At 33.7% G+C, this 17,437-nt stretch overlaps 1 protein-coding gene across 1 annotated transcript in view; it reads left to right on the top strand.

Annotated features, from left to right (window-relative positions):
* The window catches only part of LOC123247850 (triadin-like), a 366,108-nt gene that overhangs the window by 142,915 nt on the left and 205,756 nt on the right, over positions 1-17,437 (top strand). The window contains exon 9 of the mRNA XM_044676898.1: positions 1,568-1,627. Coding sequence (XP_044532833.1) covers positions 1,568-1,627 — 60 coding nt within the window. The remainder of the gene's footprint in view (positions 1-1,567; positions 1,628-17,437) is intronic.

Below are 17,437 nucleotides of genomic sequence, written 5' to 3'. Positions count from 1 at the left end.
ACAGGTGCTCTGAGAAGGAGGTGGATGATGTTGAAAACAAACCCAGCCTCTTTCAATATTTTGACATTGGCTAAGTGAGCATGGAGAGTGGAAACACTTTCTTCCCCTCTATCTCAGAAGCTATTTAAGAAAAATTAAATAGGCAAACTTGAGCCCCTGAATATCATAATTTTCAGTTTGATTATGTGATTTCATGATTTCAGTTTAACATCAGCTGAATCAAAAATAAACTTTTGGGACATCCAATCACTAGTTGTATTTAAATAAAGAATAATAGTTAAAGAAATTTACTTTTAAAGAACCAATTGAACAGCTTTAACTGAAATATATATAACTATCAGGGTACAATGTTCCTGTTTTTGTCTTCAGAGATGCAAAATGAAATGGGAGACATGCTCAAATGTTCTTTTACTCCAAGTATTATGGTCTTAATTTGGATTTCCAGTTCTCTGAATCTGTATTCACATAACTTCTAATTTATACAGATAGTAGTTTGTTCTATACATTTATTAATGGTTCTAGTCATGAAACTGTTTTTTTTAATGGAGTTAGATTCCTGATTTTAAAATGCTAAACTGTAAGCCGTTTAAAAAGATATCCATGGAAATGAATATGAAACAATTGATTCTGTAAATTTTTGTTCATTTGGGATTTAAGCTGCATCTATATGAGGGAAAACAAATGTTTTGTTGTGAAAGAAAGCAGTCAATATGTTAATCTGGAAGAGAATATAGCCACACTGATTGGTCAGCATCTTGGGCTTTGTCTACACACAACTGCCAAATCATATGAATATTCATACCACACCTGAATGTATATATGTATATATACACACATATATATTATAGATGCATATTGATGCATATCTACAGCTTAAACACTTTAACTATGTTGCTAAACTAAAATCTATATATACCTATTTCTATATTTACCTTCTCCTCTGCACATAAACTAGATTAATCATAAAAAGATTCAATTTGTTTTTAATTCAATTCAATTTTTAAAATTACCTGACTAGCCCAACCACTGTATAGCTTGGTTCTTTAAGAATGAAGAACACGATTCTCATCCATACTGCAGAGAATTTTTGATTCAAAGGAGTGTCGGTAGATTGTCAGTGGGTTATCTTTCTCTGATTGCTCTCTAGATGCATTTGGGGAAAGAAGTCTTGAGGCCAAACAGGAGGGTTTAGAAATACTTGCCTGGGGTAGACTCTGCGTTTAGTTATCTCCAGTCTACAAAAGGGCACTGAGGATTTTTGCAGCAGTATAATACTTTCTCCTCAGTTCTGCTAAATAATGAGTGAATCTCAATATAAAATTATAGTATATTTCTTAATGAGTTTATCCCAACTCTTGTCTGTTACTCTTAATGGAACATTATGTTAACATATATTTTCTCGTATATGGTATGTGTGTGTAAGTGCAAATTATTTCCTGAAAAAAAAGAAATCAAATGACTAAAATCACGGTTGTTGGTTTTCATTGTTAGCCTGTTTCTTCCCTGAAGAGTGAAAACAAGGTTGTTAAACTTTCTTCATTGCTCTTTTTTCTTTCCACTCTGTTAGATCAGTTTGCATTCTGTCGCTATATGATTGACATGTTTGCCCAAGGGGATTTAAAACCAGGTACTCCAAACCAATTTTTGCACTTTTCTGTTTTAATAATCTTTATTTCTGAGATTTTCTGCTGCTCTGTGGACTAATATTTTTTGTGGTGATTGTTTTTGTTGTTGTGGAAAATGAAACAAATGAAACAGAAATAGTCATTATTGCATGGGTTATTGCAAGCTGAGGCAATTGAAAGCTACAAGTGCTAATATTTTTACTAATCTCTTGAAGTGAAGTAAAGAAATCATCTTAACATGTCAACAGGAGCAAGTAAGAAAAACAATGAATCTTGAGACAACCAGTCACCTTATTTTTAATATTAAGGAAGAGTTCTATTGTAGATTTCACTAGATGATGGACCCCTTTCCTTTCATTCTGACAAATATGTGTGCCTGGAAAAAGAATTCTGATAACTACTCTTGACAATCTATTTACACATGATCTCACAGATAATAGTAAAGTGAAAGTAAAAATTATTTTCATAAAAAGTTAATTTAATTCATATTGGCGAGGCTCATCACTTACATGCACCAATAGAGAGATATCTAATTAACATCTACAAAAATGATTATTATGCTATATGTGTATATAAGAGATATGTCTTTTAGTAATACTGATATTTTTTGAATATTGAATTATTACTGAATTAGAACATTTTAATACCTATGTTTGTTAATATATTTTCAAATACAGTAAAACTTCCCTTTCATCACCAAATTTCTTCAAAAATAAATATTTTGTTAGTTTTTCAAAAATATTAGTCTTATTAATGATTTTATGATTTTAAAAAGAAATTTAAGCTTTTGGAAAAAACTATCTGAAGTTCTGAAGTCTCAAGTATCTCAAAACTTTGTCCATTAAAATGACTCATTTCCCAAAACTTCTGAATAGTCAAGATTTTACCACACTAAAATATCACCTTAAATTTTAGAAACACAGAATTCTGAATGCAATGAGAAATGTTCTGGTGAGGCAAGTAGGTGATGTAGTACAGAGACTTGGAGTCAGAAAGATTTAAATTCAAATCTTGCATCTGACTACACTAGCTCTGTAATCCCCGTGGGTAAGTCACTTCAAATGATCTCATCCATAAAATAGAGAAAATTAACTCCTTCCTTGCAGGGTTGGTTTGAAGATCAAATGAGTTACCATAGACATAGCATCTTGCAAACTTCAAAGAGCCATATGCATGCTGCTATTATTATTGTTGTTGTTGTTGTTGTTATTGTTGTTGTTATTGCTGTTGTTGGTATCTAGTTAACTGTTCTGTCAAGGTTGGTGAAAATGAAGTCATAAGCAATGTTACTAGTATATACAAATCACATGGGGAAACCTTGAGACCATCTGCGACACTACCATCTTTACATTTAATCATTTTCCCTGAAAGATGACATCAAACTCTAGTCCTACTTCTCCCATTTAAATCAAGATTTTTAAATCATGTTTGTGTTCCATGGACTCTTTTGACAGTCTAGTGAACCCTAAAACCACTTTTTCAGAATAATGTTTTTAAATGCATAAAACAATATACATAGAGAATTGCAAAAGAAACTATGTTGTAAATGTATAGGCAGATAAACAATCATATATAAAATTTTCTAATTCATGTGACCCATTTTTAAGACTCACCTTTAATTTTGCCAATGGTGATGATATTTTTGACTTCATATGAACAGCTATTTGTTTGCAACAAGTGTGAAGAGCATATATTGTGTTGGCAAAAAGAAATGATGATTAGCATGAATTAACAAATGACTAATGTGTATTATTAATTCTGTTACATATGTATTTCACTAAATCTTTTCTGCATCATCTGCAAGACATGGTAATCATATGTCATTTGCCAAGTTAATACTAGTGGTTAGGGAATTTGTCATAAAATTATGCATTGTTGATTAAATATGAGCCATTAAGGCTCATGTGCTCCTGATTAAAAATCAGTTAGGGATAGTAAGCATAATATTAAAAGGACACATTTTTTCTTTCTGGCAATATTACAGTAAAGATCTGCTAAACAAGATATAACCATCACTGCAAATGTATAGAAGGCTATTGTCAACATTTATCCTTGTGATACTTCTTTCCCGGCAAAATGATGACTGTTCCTTTAAATACAATGATGATATAACAGGGATAACATTTTGCTGAATTATTATTATCATTATATTATTAAGGACATAAACAAGAGATATTCTACCAATTAACAATGAATAAAGCCTCATATTTGGACCTATGTTTTCCATGAATATGGCACACCCATGTGTCATTAGCCATCCAATTCTCTGTTTTCATTCCTTTTCCTATTCTGTATTAGTTGAATAGTAAGAAATTTCTCTTCCATACTTCTCCAGGGGCAGAACTTTTTAATTAGTCAGGTAGCACACACAGAATATCATTGGGGCCCTCCTCTCTTGACATTATGCATGTGATGAGATACCATGATGGAGTATTATTTGCAGCAAGAAAATAAAGCAAGACTAGGTAAGAGAAGCCAGAATCTGAAGTTGGTTGAGGCAGGAAACATCCTGTTAGATTTAAAGCAATCAGAGAATTAGAGTTGGAAGGGATGGAAGAAGACATCAAATGCAAACTCCTCATTTTGCAGATGAGAAAACCAAGGCACTGAAAAGTTGCTGTTCATAACAAAGGTCTAGTAGGCAAGAAATTGTCTGCTAGAGATCCAGGATCTACCAGATCAATTAGGGACTAAGAGATGAACCTCAGAGAAATGAGGTAAGGCAAGAAAAAGGCAGTCGAAAAATTAGTGAGATTAGCACCTGCAAACAAGATGCACTCAACAAAGAACACCTTTTCCCCATATTATAAGATTTCAGTTTGATAGCATAGATTTTTCAGCCAATTAGAGTTGTCCAAAAATGGAATTGGTGGCTTTTGAAGGCAATGAGTTCCCAGTTACTGAAAGGTTTTAAGTGTAGGATAAATAGTCATTTGTCAATGTAGGAAGCCAGGTGGCACATTGAATAAAATACTGGATTTTATATCAGGAAGACCTGATTTCAAATCCTACCTAATATCCTAATGCTACCTGAATTATTTTGGACAAATTACAGTACTTTGTCTGTTAAATGAGGATAAACAACAGCACCAGCCTCACAAGTTTCTTTATTTTTTTATGAAATATAGATAAAATATTTTGTGCATTTAAAAGTATTGTCTGTATGACTGTAACCACTGCCACCACAACCATCACCACTATCATCCTCCACATCATCATCATAATGTAGCAGACTCCCATCTATATATGTGTTACATTAGAAAATCACCAATGATTCTTTCAACTTTGTGGTTTTATGATTGCCTCAATTACTTGAAGTGCTCTCATTGGGAAGAAATAATAAACCTATTATTCTTATCTGTAGGGGGTAGAACCAAGAACATTGGATGAAAGATAAAATGTAATTGATTTCAGTTTCATATAAGGTAGTTTCCTATCAATGCGAGCTGTCTATAAATGCAATCACCTGCCTTTGGAATAAGTTTTCCAACAATGGAGATCTTCAAGCAGATCTTGAAAAAGACATTGTGAAGGGAAGATTCATGTTTCCACTGGAGGCTGAACTAAATAACACACGAGGTCCTCATCAATTTTAAGTAACTATATTTATTTATGTATGTTAATGTCAAACTTCTAAATGATTGTTATCTCTAGTTTTTGTCCCCAAATCTCCAGTTATGATCTGAGTGCCTATGATTCACATTTCTAAGTTAGAAAATATACATGCCATCTCCAAAGCCGTAATGCACTTTTTAAACTTAAAGATCTTTGAGTTTTAAGATTTAAGAATTTAAGACTGCACTAAGACTTTTGGGACATTTTGTATTAAGGCTAAGGTTATCCCCTTTAATTTTGCCCCAGATAAGATTCTGACTGTGATTGACAATTAGATAAAGGTAGCAAATGGGAGAGAAAAGCCTTTTACCAAAGTTTATTGCTCTGCTTGTAGTTCAGTGTTTACTCAACATTTGTTCTTCCATCTGTTTCTGTTTGGGATTAGTTGAACACCTGTTGTTGTTTAGCTAGAACTCATTATTAATTATTTATAATAGTTCTTTTTTTAACTAAAATTGAGACTTTCTCTCTGGAGTGCAGTATTTACTTTGGAAGATATTGTCACATCAGCAGCAGTAACCCAAATTATTATTTAAATTGTGAATACATCATTAGTGAAATGTACCAGTGCCAGGATCTGAGAGAGTCTTGAAGTAGCACACTACTATTTATTATACTTGTTTAATGTCTGACAGAATTAGAAATGCATAGAATTTTTCATGGTTGGAGATTTTAGATATTGAGATAATTCTCTCACATTTAACCGCCAGACATTGTGGAATAATCAAGCAATCAAAAAGCAATTATTAAGGGCCTACTGTGTGTGAAGCACTGTGTTAGATACTGAGGATACAAAGGAAAAAAAATTATTCCATATCTTCAGGAAGCTCACATTCTATCAAAATGAAATCCAAGCCTTCAGTTCAAATCCCACCTCTGACACTTGATACTTATATCCTTGGGCAAGTCTTTAATCCCTTATATTTTAGTTTCCTAATCTATAAAATAGAGAATTTTACTGATGAATTTTGTAATCTCTTTTAGCTCTAGATCTATGATCATTTGATTTTATCAACTAAGATTGGCTTCATAAATAGAAATTCATCATAAATAACAATGAGTATAAAATGCATATGAATAAATGGACATTATGATTCTCCATCATCTGCATGCACAATTCTATGAAGAATGGAGACCTAAATGTATCAACCCATAATTTGAAGGTCTGTTTTAATATACTCCCAATTGCTCAATTATCAGTATTTTAGATTCAGAAAGGTTCTGAAAGTTGATCTAGTCCAATTCCCTTTTAATACAGATGGAAAAATTGAGGCTGACATATGGTGAGTGATTTTCCCAAGGTTACATAGATAGAAAATGTCAGAGTCTGGATTTTAACTCAAGTCTTCATGATTGCAAGCCCAGCACACTATCCATTGGACCATCTACCAGCTTCCTAAAAGTAAAAGAAAAATCCAAATTGATTAAAATGCTGTAAAAACCATTCTTGAAATCAAAAGGAAATCAGTGGAATTTATTGAAGGGAATAGTATAGCCCAAGCTAAACTTTGTCAAAATTATTTTGCCAGCTGAATGAAGGATGGATTGGAGTGGGGAAATTTTTAGGCAGGAAAACCAATTAGAAGAGAAAGGCTATGAGAGCTATGTAAGTCATGAGAGCTGCTATAAATTAAATACTGGTAAGAGGAGACATGTTAAGTAGAAGGAAATAAATGGATTACAATGAAAGTGAGGCTATGTGGCAAAATTAATAGGAATCTAGTGGGAAATTGCAGAGATGGGGAAGGGGACACTTTATGGCAGACACTCTAGCAAATATGTTAAAATGTGGGAGGGGAGGTAAATGGATGAGTTAATCAGGGGAAATAAGTGTTGGGGAAGCAACCATCAGGAAATGGATAATTACAACTAAACCTGTAGACCCTAGGGCATAGTCTGCAAAGAAGTACATACATAAGTACAATGGCTGATGTCAAACTAGTAAGATGTTATGACCCCTGAAGACCCTCTATATCCAGAACAGGGCTCCTTATCAATAGTGTCTGGCTTTAAATTGCTCTTCTCACCATCTCCAATACATAGGAAACTGTTGATTTCTTGTAAAAGGATTAGAAGTGAAGAAACAGAAATTAATTTAACATAACATCAGTGAAACTTAATTGTAAGATTTCTTGAAACATAGCAATCAAACCTCAACCAATAATAATGATGACCAAATGTCCTAATTATCTGAGCTCTCCAAAAGTGGAAGAGATGCTTGAGAAATAAAGATTTCCTATCAAATGTTGGATGACCATTTCTAAGCTGTATTGAGGTAGAGAATCTTTTTATTATGAGTTGAACTAGATGGCATTGGAGAGCCATTCTGTCTCCTGAAACTGATCATGTAACTAAGGAATTTATTCTTTGGCTTTATTTTTATGAATCTGTCCGATTTCTCTCCTTTTCCCTTTGATGTCCACATTTTTCTCATGTGATAGGTGCTCAAACACCTCCATTCTCATACCTAGATTCTTTTTGAAAATTCACGTATCTTTTTTATTTGCAGTTTTCAAGTTATTCCTGGTGAGGTCCCCAGTGGAACTATTTTGCAGCTGGGGGGTGGGGGAGAATCATCTATTTTAAATGGGGTCAAGGCACTTGCTTAGTCAGAATTTTGGTCAAAGCTGAACTGGTAAAAGAATACACAGCTATAAATAAGAAGAGTCACCTTGCTCACAGAAGAGGACAGACATACTTTAGGCATGATGACACATTTAGATGTCAGATACAAGGGGCTACCCATGGTGTAGTTAGCTGATTGACTCTGACATTCAATACACCTTCATCTGCACAGCCGTCACAATCCAAGTTCAACTTAAGTTCACATTTCTCTTGAATAGTATTTTTTCACCCCCAAATCAACTATTGCCTGGCTTCCATTTCATCCCAATCTATGATTTGATGTCAAAGCAATTTAACACACTTGGTGTGTCATTTATGACCTTAAAATTGAGGGTATTCTCCTGACAAAAATGTCCTTTGACTCTAATAAGGTATTCTCTAGCAGTCTCTTTGCCAATTCTAGGGATTTTAATTTCCTAGCTGGAAAGGGCCCGCAGGGGAAAAGTTAGCTTTCTCATTTTATTAAGACCCTCTTCGTGAACTTTAGTGTTACTTAACTACCTTTTGGTAGGATCCTGCCGAGAAGATGTCAAACATAATTGTGTTATGGTCCCTGTTATTTAATGGTTTAATCAAATTCATTTCCAGAGTTAACTGCAGTGTATTAGGAAAGGCAAAATCAAACATAGCCTTGCCCCTTTCTCCCTTCCAGAAAACCCTACTGCAAGTAGTGGATGCTGAAGATAGACAGATCATTGAATTGGCAAAGAAACCAGGACCCAGTGGGCAGTTGAATGTTCAACTGAGTTTATATTCAACCCCAGAAAGGTCTTGAAGACTTTCTCCTCTTGTGCCAAGTTATTCTTCTGCATTTACTTTGGCTAGTTATCTGCAAAATCAAACTTTTTGAGGATTAAAGATTGAAATAAAAGCATCATAATTCATTTAAACATCCTTCTTTCCTATTCTTGGGTTCATAAATGAATAGCTTGTAATAAACTTTGATGGAAGCCATCAAATTGAAATTCTTCATTTTCTAAAGGAGAAAATTGTTGTTCAGTCATGTCTGACTCTTCATGACCCAATGGACTATGCTGTTCATGGGTTTTTCTTGGCAAGAATAACAGAGTGCTTTGCCATTTTCTTCTCCAGCAGATTAAGGAAAACAAGTTAAGTGGCTTGTCCAGAATCACTCAACTAGTAAGTTTCTGAGGCTGGATTTAAACTCAGGTCTTCCTGCCTCTAAACCCAGTACTACCTAGCTGCCTCCTGAGAAAACTGACACTTAGGGACATTAAATGACTTGGTTGGAATTACACAAATAGTCAGTGTCTGAAGCGGGTTTAGATCCCAGGTCTTCCCAACTCCCAAGTCCACCCTTCTACTCCATATTCTGTCTCATACTGAGTCTGATTAACTTTCAGTGGGCTTTTTAACTAGCTAAAGAGGTCTTGTTTGTGTATTTTTTATCTTTTCTGCACAGTTTTCATTTTCCTCATTTTAATTTCTCAGCATACGACATTCACGATCACAACTCAGATTAAATAGGGGATATGAAATGTTTAAGAATTGTATTCATCATGCTCTCTCTTTTTACTTTTACTGTCCTCATGTGTTTATTTGGCATTTCTCTTTCATTTGCTCTCCTTCCCTTTCTTCTTTACTCTTTTTCCTTAAAAATGTAGCTACATTAGCTTACTTGTTGTAAGACAAGCCTTAATTATTCCCATGTGTTCTTTCTACATGAGGAAAGACAAAACTCATACTCACAGGGAATGACTATATTCATTCAAAGATAATGTTAAGTTAAAATCAAAGTCAGAATCTGTGCCTCCTTTGGATAGCCATTGAGAATTCCATTTGTCCTGGTCTGGGACGTGCCACAACATATATATAATGAGGGACTGGCCAGCTCTGCCAAGATTGCAGACTGATCCGAATGACTTCTGAACATTGAGCCTAACTAAAGTATATTCACTTTGATCAACAAAGAGAGCAGGATCCCTTTATTAATTCACCAGTCAAGAGAAAGCAGTCTCCAGACACTTTTGCCTGCACAAGTCTTTGGTAAGTGAGAAAAAAAAGATACACACAGGGAGGTGAAGTAGTAGAGTACAGAGATTAGCAATTCTGACAGCAGAAGACCAGGGTTCTTATGCTTCTTCTGAGGTTTATTACCTTTGTAACTTTAAACAATTTATCTAATGTCTTAGAGCCCGAGTTTCCTTAGCTTTGAAATGAAAAGATTGAACTAAATGGACTTTTTTTAAGATTGCATTTCTTCACCTATGGAATGATGTAATAGATTTACCACTCACTACCAATGCTTTTTTAAAAAAAAAAACTAATACTTTTTAACCATCACATGTATGGAGATCTGATGGACTGCTAAAAATAGATTTGTTCCGTGAGATAAAGAATACACTATATCTTGTTTTAATAAGTTTCAGTCACTGTCGAATGAGAGGGAGAAAAGGCTTAGCAAAAGAAACTGATAGGTCTGATCTATGTTCATCCATGTACTGGGAACAAGTCAAGCTGTCATTCTGGTTGTTGAAATCTAAATGACAGGAAGTTGGAGGAAAGTGTGACTACTTTCTTAGAAATTACATTTTGAAAGGGGAAGAAAGCTTTTCATGAAGATGGACAGGGAATAAATAAAAGAACTTAGTTCTTAAAAAGACATATAGAAAGAAGATGGAAGGGATGGCAGGTAATGGCAAATTAATTCAGAAGAGTGGTGTATTTCTGTTCAAATAGTGCCAGGAGGGCTAAACCCTCAGAAAGAACAGTGTTTACATGTTAAAACCAGTGGAAATGCGCATTGGATATGGGGGGGAGGGCGCTAAAGGGGGATGAAGGGGAAAGAAAAAGCAAGAATCATGTAACCATTTTTCTAAAGTTTTCTAAAATTTTTATAAAACAATAAATTTTTTCTAAAAAAATAAAATATTAAAAAAAAGAAAGAGCAGTGTTTAGTAAGGAATGCTAAGAGGAAAAATGGATTGGGTATGAGGAGGCTTTTTTTAGTTACATTGAGTGAAAGATCAATAAAGAGATAATATCATTACTTGGAAAGTATTGAGGGATCAAGTTTCATAATATATGAAAGAAGAGAAGTAATTGAAATAAAGGGAAAAACAAAACATTGTTATTAGCTACTAAAAAATGGTGATCAAGAGGATATCAGTAACATTGAAAATGGATGATACAAAGGAGGCAGAAATAACCTGAATCATCTTAATTTTGTTGTTTTAATTTAAATATTTTTTCAGCCAAGGAGAATGAACTCAGGACTAGAAAGGAAAGTAGGGAAATTATCTATGGGGTCTAAAACTCAAGAAAAAAGAAGAGGTAGTAAGGGACAAGCTAAGTCCTTGAATGAAATCAAATCACTCTGCTTGGATGTATCAGTAGGCTTGGAGAAACTGGCAATGTGACAACTAAGCTGCTGTCAGTGATCTTGGAAAGGTTATGTAGAGTGGGACAGTTGCTCCAAGTCTACACATAGGAAAATGTTCCAATGGTCAAAAAAGAGGAACTTAAAACAATAAGCTTGGCTTTGATTCCAACAAAATTCTAGAATATTATTCTTTGTTTGGTTGTATTGTACTACATCATTATAACCTAGAATTTTGGTAGAGATCAAAATAAAGATTATTCTCAGGAGATGCTTTGCTAGCATCTGTTCTTTTTATTAAAAGCAATGAAACCACAAAATTTGAACTTTGATGTCTTAGATGCTCTCAATTTAGTATATGAACAAATGGCAACATAGTATTACAAAATCCCAGAGTGTAAGAACTGGAATGAACCTTGGAGCCCATACTTTTTCTATCTGCAGCAAATGAAAAAGCCAGCTAAAGAAATAGCATATGATAGAAATGACATTAAAGAAAATAAAGTCAGGTAGAATCACTAAATTAGACAAAGTACACACACAAAAAAAGTAGACTGGGTGCCCATTTCTCATTTGTATCACAGAGGAGATTCCTTGTCAGGCATAGGTTAACTAGATGACATTCTGACACTGAGATTCTGTTAGTCTATAAAAGCCATTTTGTAGATGACACCATTTCGAAAGGATTGAAGAACCAATTTTGAAGATATCTGAAAGACAAGAAACCAAACAACTGGAAAAACAAGATGAACAATATTTACACCCAGAAATAAACGGGATATTAGCTTGTTTCTCATCTCCATGGAATCTCAGAGAATTATTTATCCATCCTGGATTGAAAACATGAGATTGAAAAAGACAAAATATGCAAACAGTCTTCTAAAGCAGAGAGTATTTTCACAAGCAAATAAAGTAGAGACTATAAAATCTTTCCAGCTTTTCTTCTAGTGAATCAAACAAAAAACAAAAATTAAAGCACACAACTTCACCTCTCAGTTCTTTTGAGCTTCCTTGACCCTCAATCTCTTTATCTGTATAATGAAAAATTCTGTTCTCTGACTGCTGAGTTACCTTCCAGTTCTAGATATATGGTTCTCTTTAATAAAAACTATTCCATAAGGCTTTTAATCAATCAATTAAAATGAATCAAACACCAACTATCTGCCAGAAATCATGCTTGGTATTGGGATACAAAGATAAAAGGTGCCATATTTCATTCTTGGTTTCATCTCATATTCAAATTTTTTCTCCCTAAACCTATCCCTTTTCATAACTTCTCTATTTCTGTGGGAAAAACCACATTTCCCCCCTAATCTCCTGAGTCCCTAGCCCGGATACAACTCCTGCTTCAGAAATATATTTACTGTGTCACACCAAGGAAACATTTAATATCTCAGTTCTCTAGGCAATTCTCTGAGTGTTATTTACAGAGAAGTTTCCAATTTTCATTCGTAGAGGGACTTTCCTTACATGACAGTTCCCTAAATCAATGGAATCGATAATTCCAATCCCTATCTTTTCTTCAAAAAGGACAGCTTTTGTATTGGAAAGGACATAACATGTGGGATAGTTAATACAAAGATAAAGGCATGGATGATGAAGTGGCCTAGTAACCTAAGTGTTATCATCGTCTCTGCTTTCTTCTCGTTCTATACGTATCCCATCTGTTACCAAATTTTGACATTTCTACCTCTACATCTCTTGAATCTGACACCTCTCACTACTCACACAGCTAACATTTTAGTTCAGGCTTTTATCCTTCTTGCCTAGATTAATGCAACAGCCTTCTAATTGATCTTTGCCTCAAGTCTCTCCCTAATGGGAGTCCATTTTCCACAATACTACTAAAATTAATTTCCTTAAATGAAAGTCTGACTCTGCTCAGTTAACTGAATTAGTTTCCTATTGCCTCTGGGACAAAATATGAACTCTTGTGTTTAGTTTGAAAAACCTTTCAAAACCCCAATCTTTCTTTCAGCCTCAATGTACATTACCCTTCCTCTCCTTGCCCCACTGTTCTGTGCTCCAATCAAATTGGTCTGTTCTTTGTTATTCACACAAGACACTTTATCACCCATTTCCATATCTTCATACAGGCCATCCCACATGTTTTGTTCTTCCAAAATAAATGCTGTTCACTTTGGAGCAAAGGGAATAGGGACTGGAATGGTTTTTTTTCTCCTTAATAGAGGGAACTCTCAAGTAAAGAAATTCCCTCTACCAGTGATGGTCAGCAACTTCTCAGCAAATTATACTCTTAGAGAACTGCCTAGAGCACCAACGTATTAAATACATCCCCAGTGTCCCATAGCCAATATATTTTAGAAGCAGGACTTAAATCCAACTTTTCCTGGCTTGGAGGTCAACTATCTACTAAAATATGCCATGCTGCCTCTCTTGAGACAGAAAACAGAATAGTTTTGCTTTATCATCCCATTATTATTGTCCCTTTCCCCCAAGCAGAAATCTTGTCTTTTGTATGAAACTTCTCTTTTCAGTATATAACTTTAAATATTATTTTGTTGTCTTTAGCTTTCTTTAGCATCTCTAATCCATTCTGAGCTTTGGGACTTTTGACATTTTTCTTGTAGAATTGTAGTCTTGTAGAATCCTTTGCTTCTATTTTCAATAAATGACTCTAAATATTGGGAAGTTGGCAAATATCAACAGAAATAAACATTTGACTATGTAAAGAAGAAAAACAGTCCATGCAAAACTCAAATTTTTGAAATCTAAAGTGGCCATTGAGTGTCTATGTTTCTACAATGGATTCTTTTAGAATCTTACCTATTTTCTTCCTCATTGAAAAACATTTTTTTTTCCTTTAAGTTACATTCTTGATAAAACTTCCCATTTTTCATGGACTCACTTCCCCTGTAAACACATTTTAAGGTTTTTACAAATAATCCTTATTAATGACTTCTGCTTCCTGTGTCATACTCATTTTCTCAGGTATTCTCCTCCCATGTTCCAGAAGGATCTCAGAAAGGAAATAGTATTTTTAGAAAGGAAAATATAAACATAATTAACTAATCAATTTATTGAAAAAGTCCAAAAATTTGTGCAATGTATGCCTCTCATGGAATTCTCATCTCCAGGAAGGGATGGGTTGGAAGCATCCTTTCATATCTCCTCATTTTATTCAAGTCTAGCTTGTTTTTAATTTTGAAAATTTACTTTTGATTTTTAATATGATTTTTTCTATTTATATTGTTATAATTCTTATACATATTGCTTTCTTGGAACTGCTTGCTTCTTTTTATCAGTTCACATAAATCTTCCCATACTTCTCTGCATTTTTCACAGATTCGTTCAACTCATTTATATTCTATAACATTCTATAACACAATTTGCTTAGCCATTCCCTAACTGACAGACGTCTACTTTATTTCCAATTCTTTGTTATTAAAAAAAGCATAAATATTTGAGCTTATATGAGAACTATTTCCTATGGCTCCCTTGAGGTATATAAGCACAATAAAGTTTTTTTTGTGTTTTTTTTAAGAGCATGGACATTTTAGTCACTTTATACGCATAATCCAAAATCACTTTCCAAAATGGTTTTGCCTTTTTCCAGCTCCACCTGCCATTTATTAGTGTGCCTATCATTTACAAATCCTCTAACATTAGGTATTTACATTTTTGCCAAGATCTAGCATGTGAGGTAAATTTAATCCCCATAAACAAGGTTCTCCTTTCTCCATGACTGGCTGTCACCCATGCCTAGAATGTATTTTCTTCTTACCTCTACCTCTTGAATTTCTTTCAGGGCTCAAATCAAGCACCACCATTTTCATGAAGATGTTTCTAACCCCCCCTCAGGTGCTGATGTGCATGCTCCCCAAAAATGCATTCTATTAATTTAATTTAATTTTTATATTTGCATTTTTAGTGTTTGAAATAATTGCATAGCAAGTAGAAATGACTAGGAGCAGTGATTATTTATTAAGTGCCTACTACAAGCCAGGTACTGTGCTAAATACCTTACAAATATATCATTTGATTTTCACCACAATATAGAGGCTTTTTCACCTGGAATATAGAGGCTTTTAGTATCACTTTTTTATAATTAAGGAAAATGAGACAAAAGTAGAGAGACTTGTCAAGAGTCACTCGGCTTGACTTTTTGCTCTCTTGATTCATGGCCAACTATCTGCTCAAGTCTTACAATTATCAGGAGATACAGGACTTGAGCTCCAGTCCTTTACATTCCAGCTTCCCTTGGAATAATTACTACTCTTTGTCATTGTATGAATTAATTTTTTGTGCTCGTTCCACAGACCAACTTAGACCCTCTTGGATAGAAAGAACACATCCCTATGGAGAAAGCCAAAGGGGCAATTCCATGTAGTGGAAATTATGCCTAAGATTAAAAAATATATAGGAGATTTTAAGATGATAAATATCATTATAGTAAAAATCCTGAAAATTTAAATTTGTCCACACGTGCATATATATACATATATGCATGTGTGTATGAATACACACATACAAATACATTTGCATACACCCACTATTAGGAGGCAACTACATGGCTTAGGGAATAGACAGCTAAACCTAGAATCAGAAATAATTTTCTGAATTATATCTACCAAATATCATCAATTTCATTTTTTTTTGCATTTCTAGAGTTATTCTCCTAGAAAACATCTGATTACTGTCAACTAAATACAGCAATATAAGAATTTACAAAAGTGAAAAGTCTATGTGAGATAGATAGGAAAATGAAAGATTGCTACTAAAAGGAGAGAAAGACAAGATCCTAATAAAAAGAAATGGGGAAAATATAAAATTATATATTGAATTAATGGAAACTTTAGAGACCATCTAGTCCAACCTCTTCATTTTATAAATAAGGGACTAATTAATGACAAAAGAGAGACTTAACCAGGATCAAAAAATAAGTATCTAAGGCAGGATTTGAACTCAAGTCATCCAGACTAATTCCAGTACTCTATAATTTTCTACCATAATTAAAAATAATAATAGTAATGGTACTAATAATTATAATATGATACTACATAGCTAATATTCATATAACATTTTAATGCTTAAGGAGCACTTTGCAAATATTATCTTATTTAATCTTCACAACTCTCTAAACTATGTACTATTATTATATTCATTTTAGATATGAGAAGCTAAGGTTAAGAGAAGTTATAACTTGCCTAAGTTCACCTAGCAGTTAAATTTCTGAGGCAAGATTTGAATCTATATCTTCCAGATTCCTAAACAAATTTCAGTTAAATTATACTGCCCCTAGTGCTGGCTCCTTGAAGTGATATTGCCATTTAAATATCACTATAATTTTAAATGTCACTTTGAAACTGAATGCATATTAGTAGTCTATTAAATATAATAGAAAACACCTTTTCATAGGAGCAAATGACACTGAACATAAACTTTATGATTTTAGTTTATGCAAATATTAAGTATGAACCAATTTACTTTATGAATATGACAATGCTACCTTTACACTTAATTTATGGTGTTCTAGAATGTCTTTGGGGAGGAATTAAGCATCATTATAATTAAAATATCTATTGGATCATAACTTCTATAAAATAATTGGTTTAATGAACTACTTACTGGTTTTTAAAGAAAAGTCTTTGGTCTCCAATATTGTTAGAAAATTCCAGTAGGCATGTAATATAAATTCCAGTATGTAAGTAATGTCAATTCCTAATATATAATGCAATGTAATGTAAGCTGCAAGGTGAGGAGGGAGGTGACAGAGTAGAGAAACTAATGTGGCCCAAACTTGTGAAATTACAGAATGATGAGTTACCAAATCTAGCACAGAGCCAGGTAATGGGGTCTTTAAAAACAAATTTTCCATCTCTTGTGGTAAAGAACAGAATAAAATTAGGTTATGATCTATGCCACATTGATTTATTTTGTATACTCCCCAATAAAAAATAATTCTTTCATTTGTTAATTCAGTGCAATTCAATTCAGCAAATTCTTATTAATCACCACCTATGCTCAAGGTAATCTGTTAGGTCCTGGGGAAAAATGAAAATGAATCTCCATTGGTAATCTTACTTTTTACAAGGATAATATAATATGCACAAAGAGGAGTAAATATCAGGTCATTTGAGGAGGCAAGAAAAGGAACAACTGGGAGTAACAGGGAAGAGTTCAAACAGGAGACAGTATCTGAGTTGAGCTTTGAAGTAAGGTTAGGAATGCATTCAGACATGCATGGAAGTGGGAATGGAATGCCAAGAAC

The sequence above is a fragment of the Gracilinanus agilis genome, chromosome 4 (genome assembly GCF_016433145.1).
Source record: "Gracilinanus agilis isolate LMUSP501 chromosome 4, AgileGrace, whole genome shotgun sequence".
In the NCBI taxonomy this organism is placed as follows: domain Eukaryota; kingdom Metazoa; phylum Chordata; class Mammalia; order Didelphimorphia; family Didelphidae; genus Gracilinanus; species Gracilinanus agilis.
Note: the sequence above shows the minus strand (reverse complement) of the source record. Positions and strands in the feature narration are given on the sequence as shown.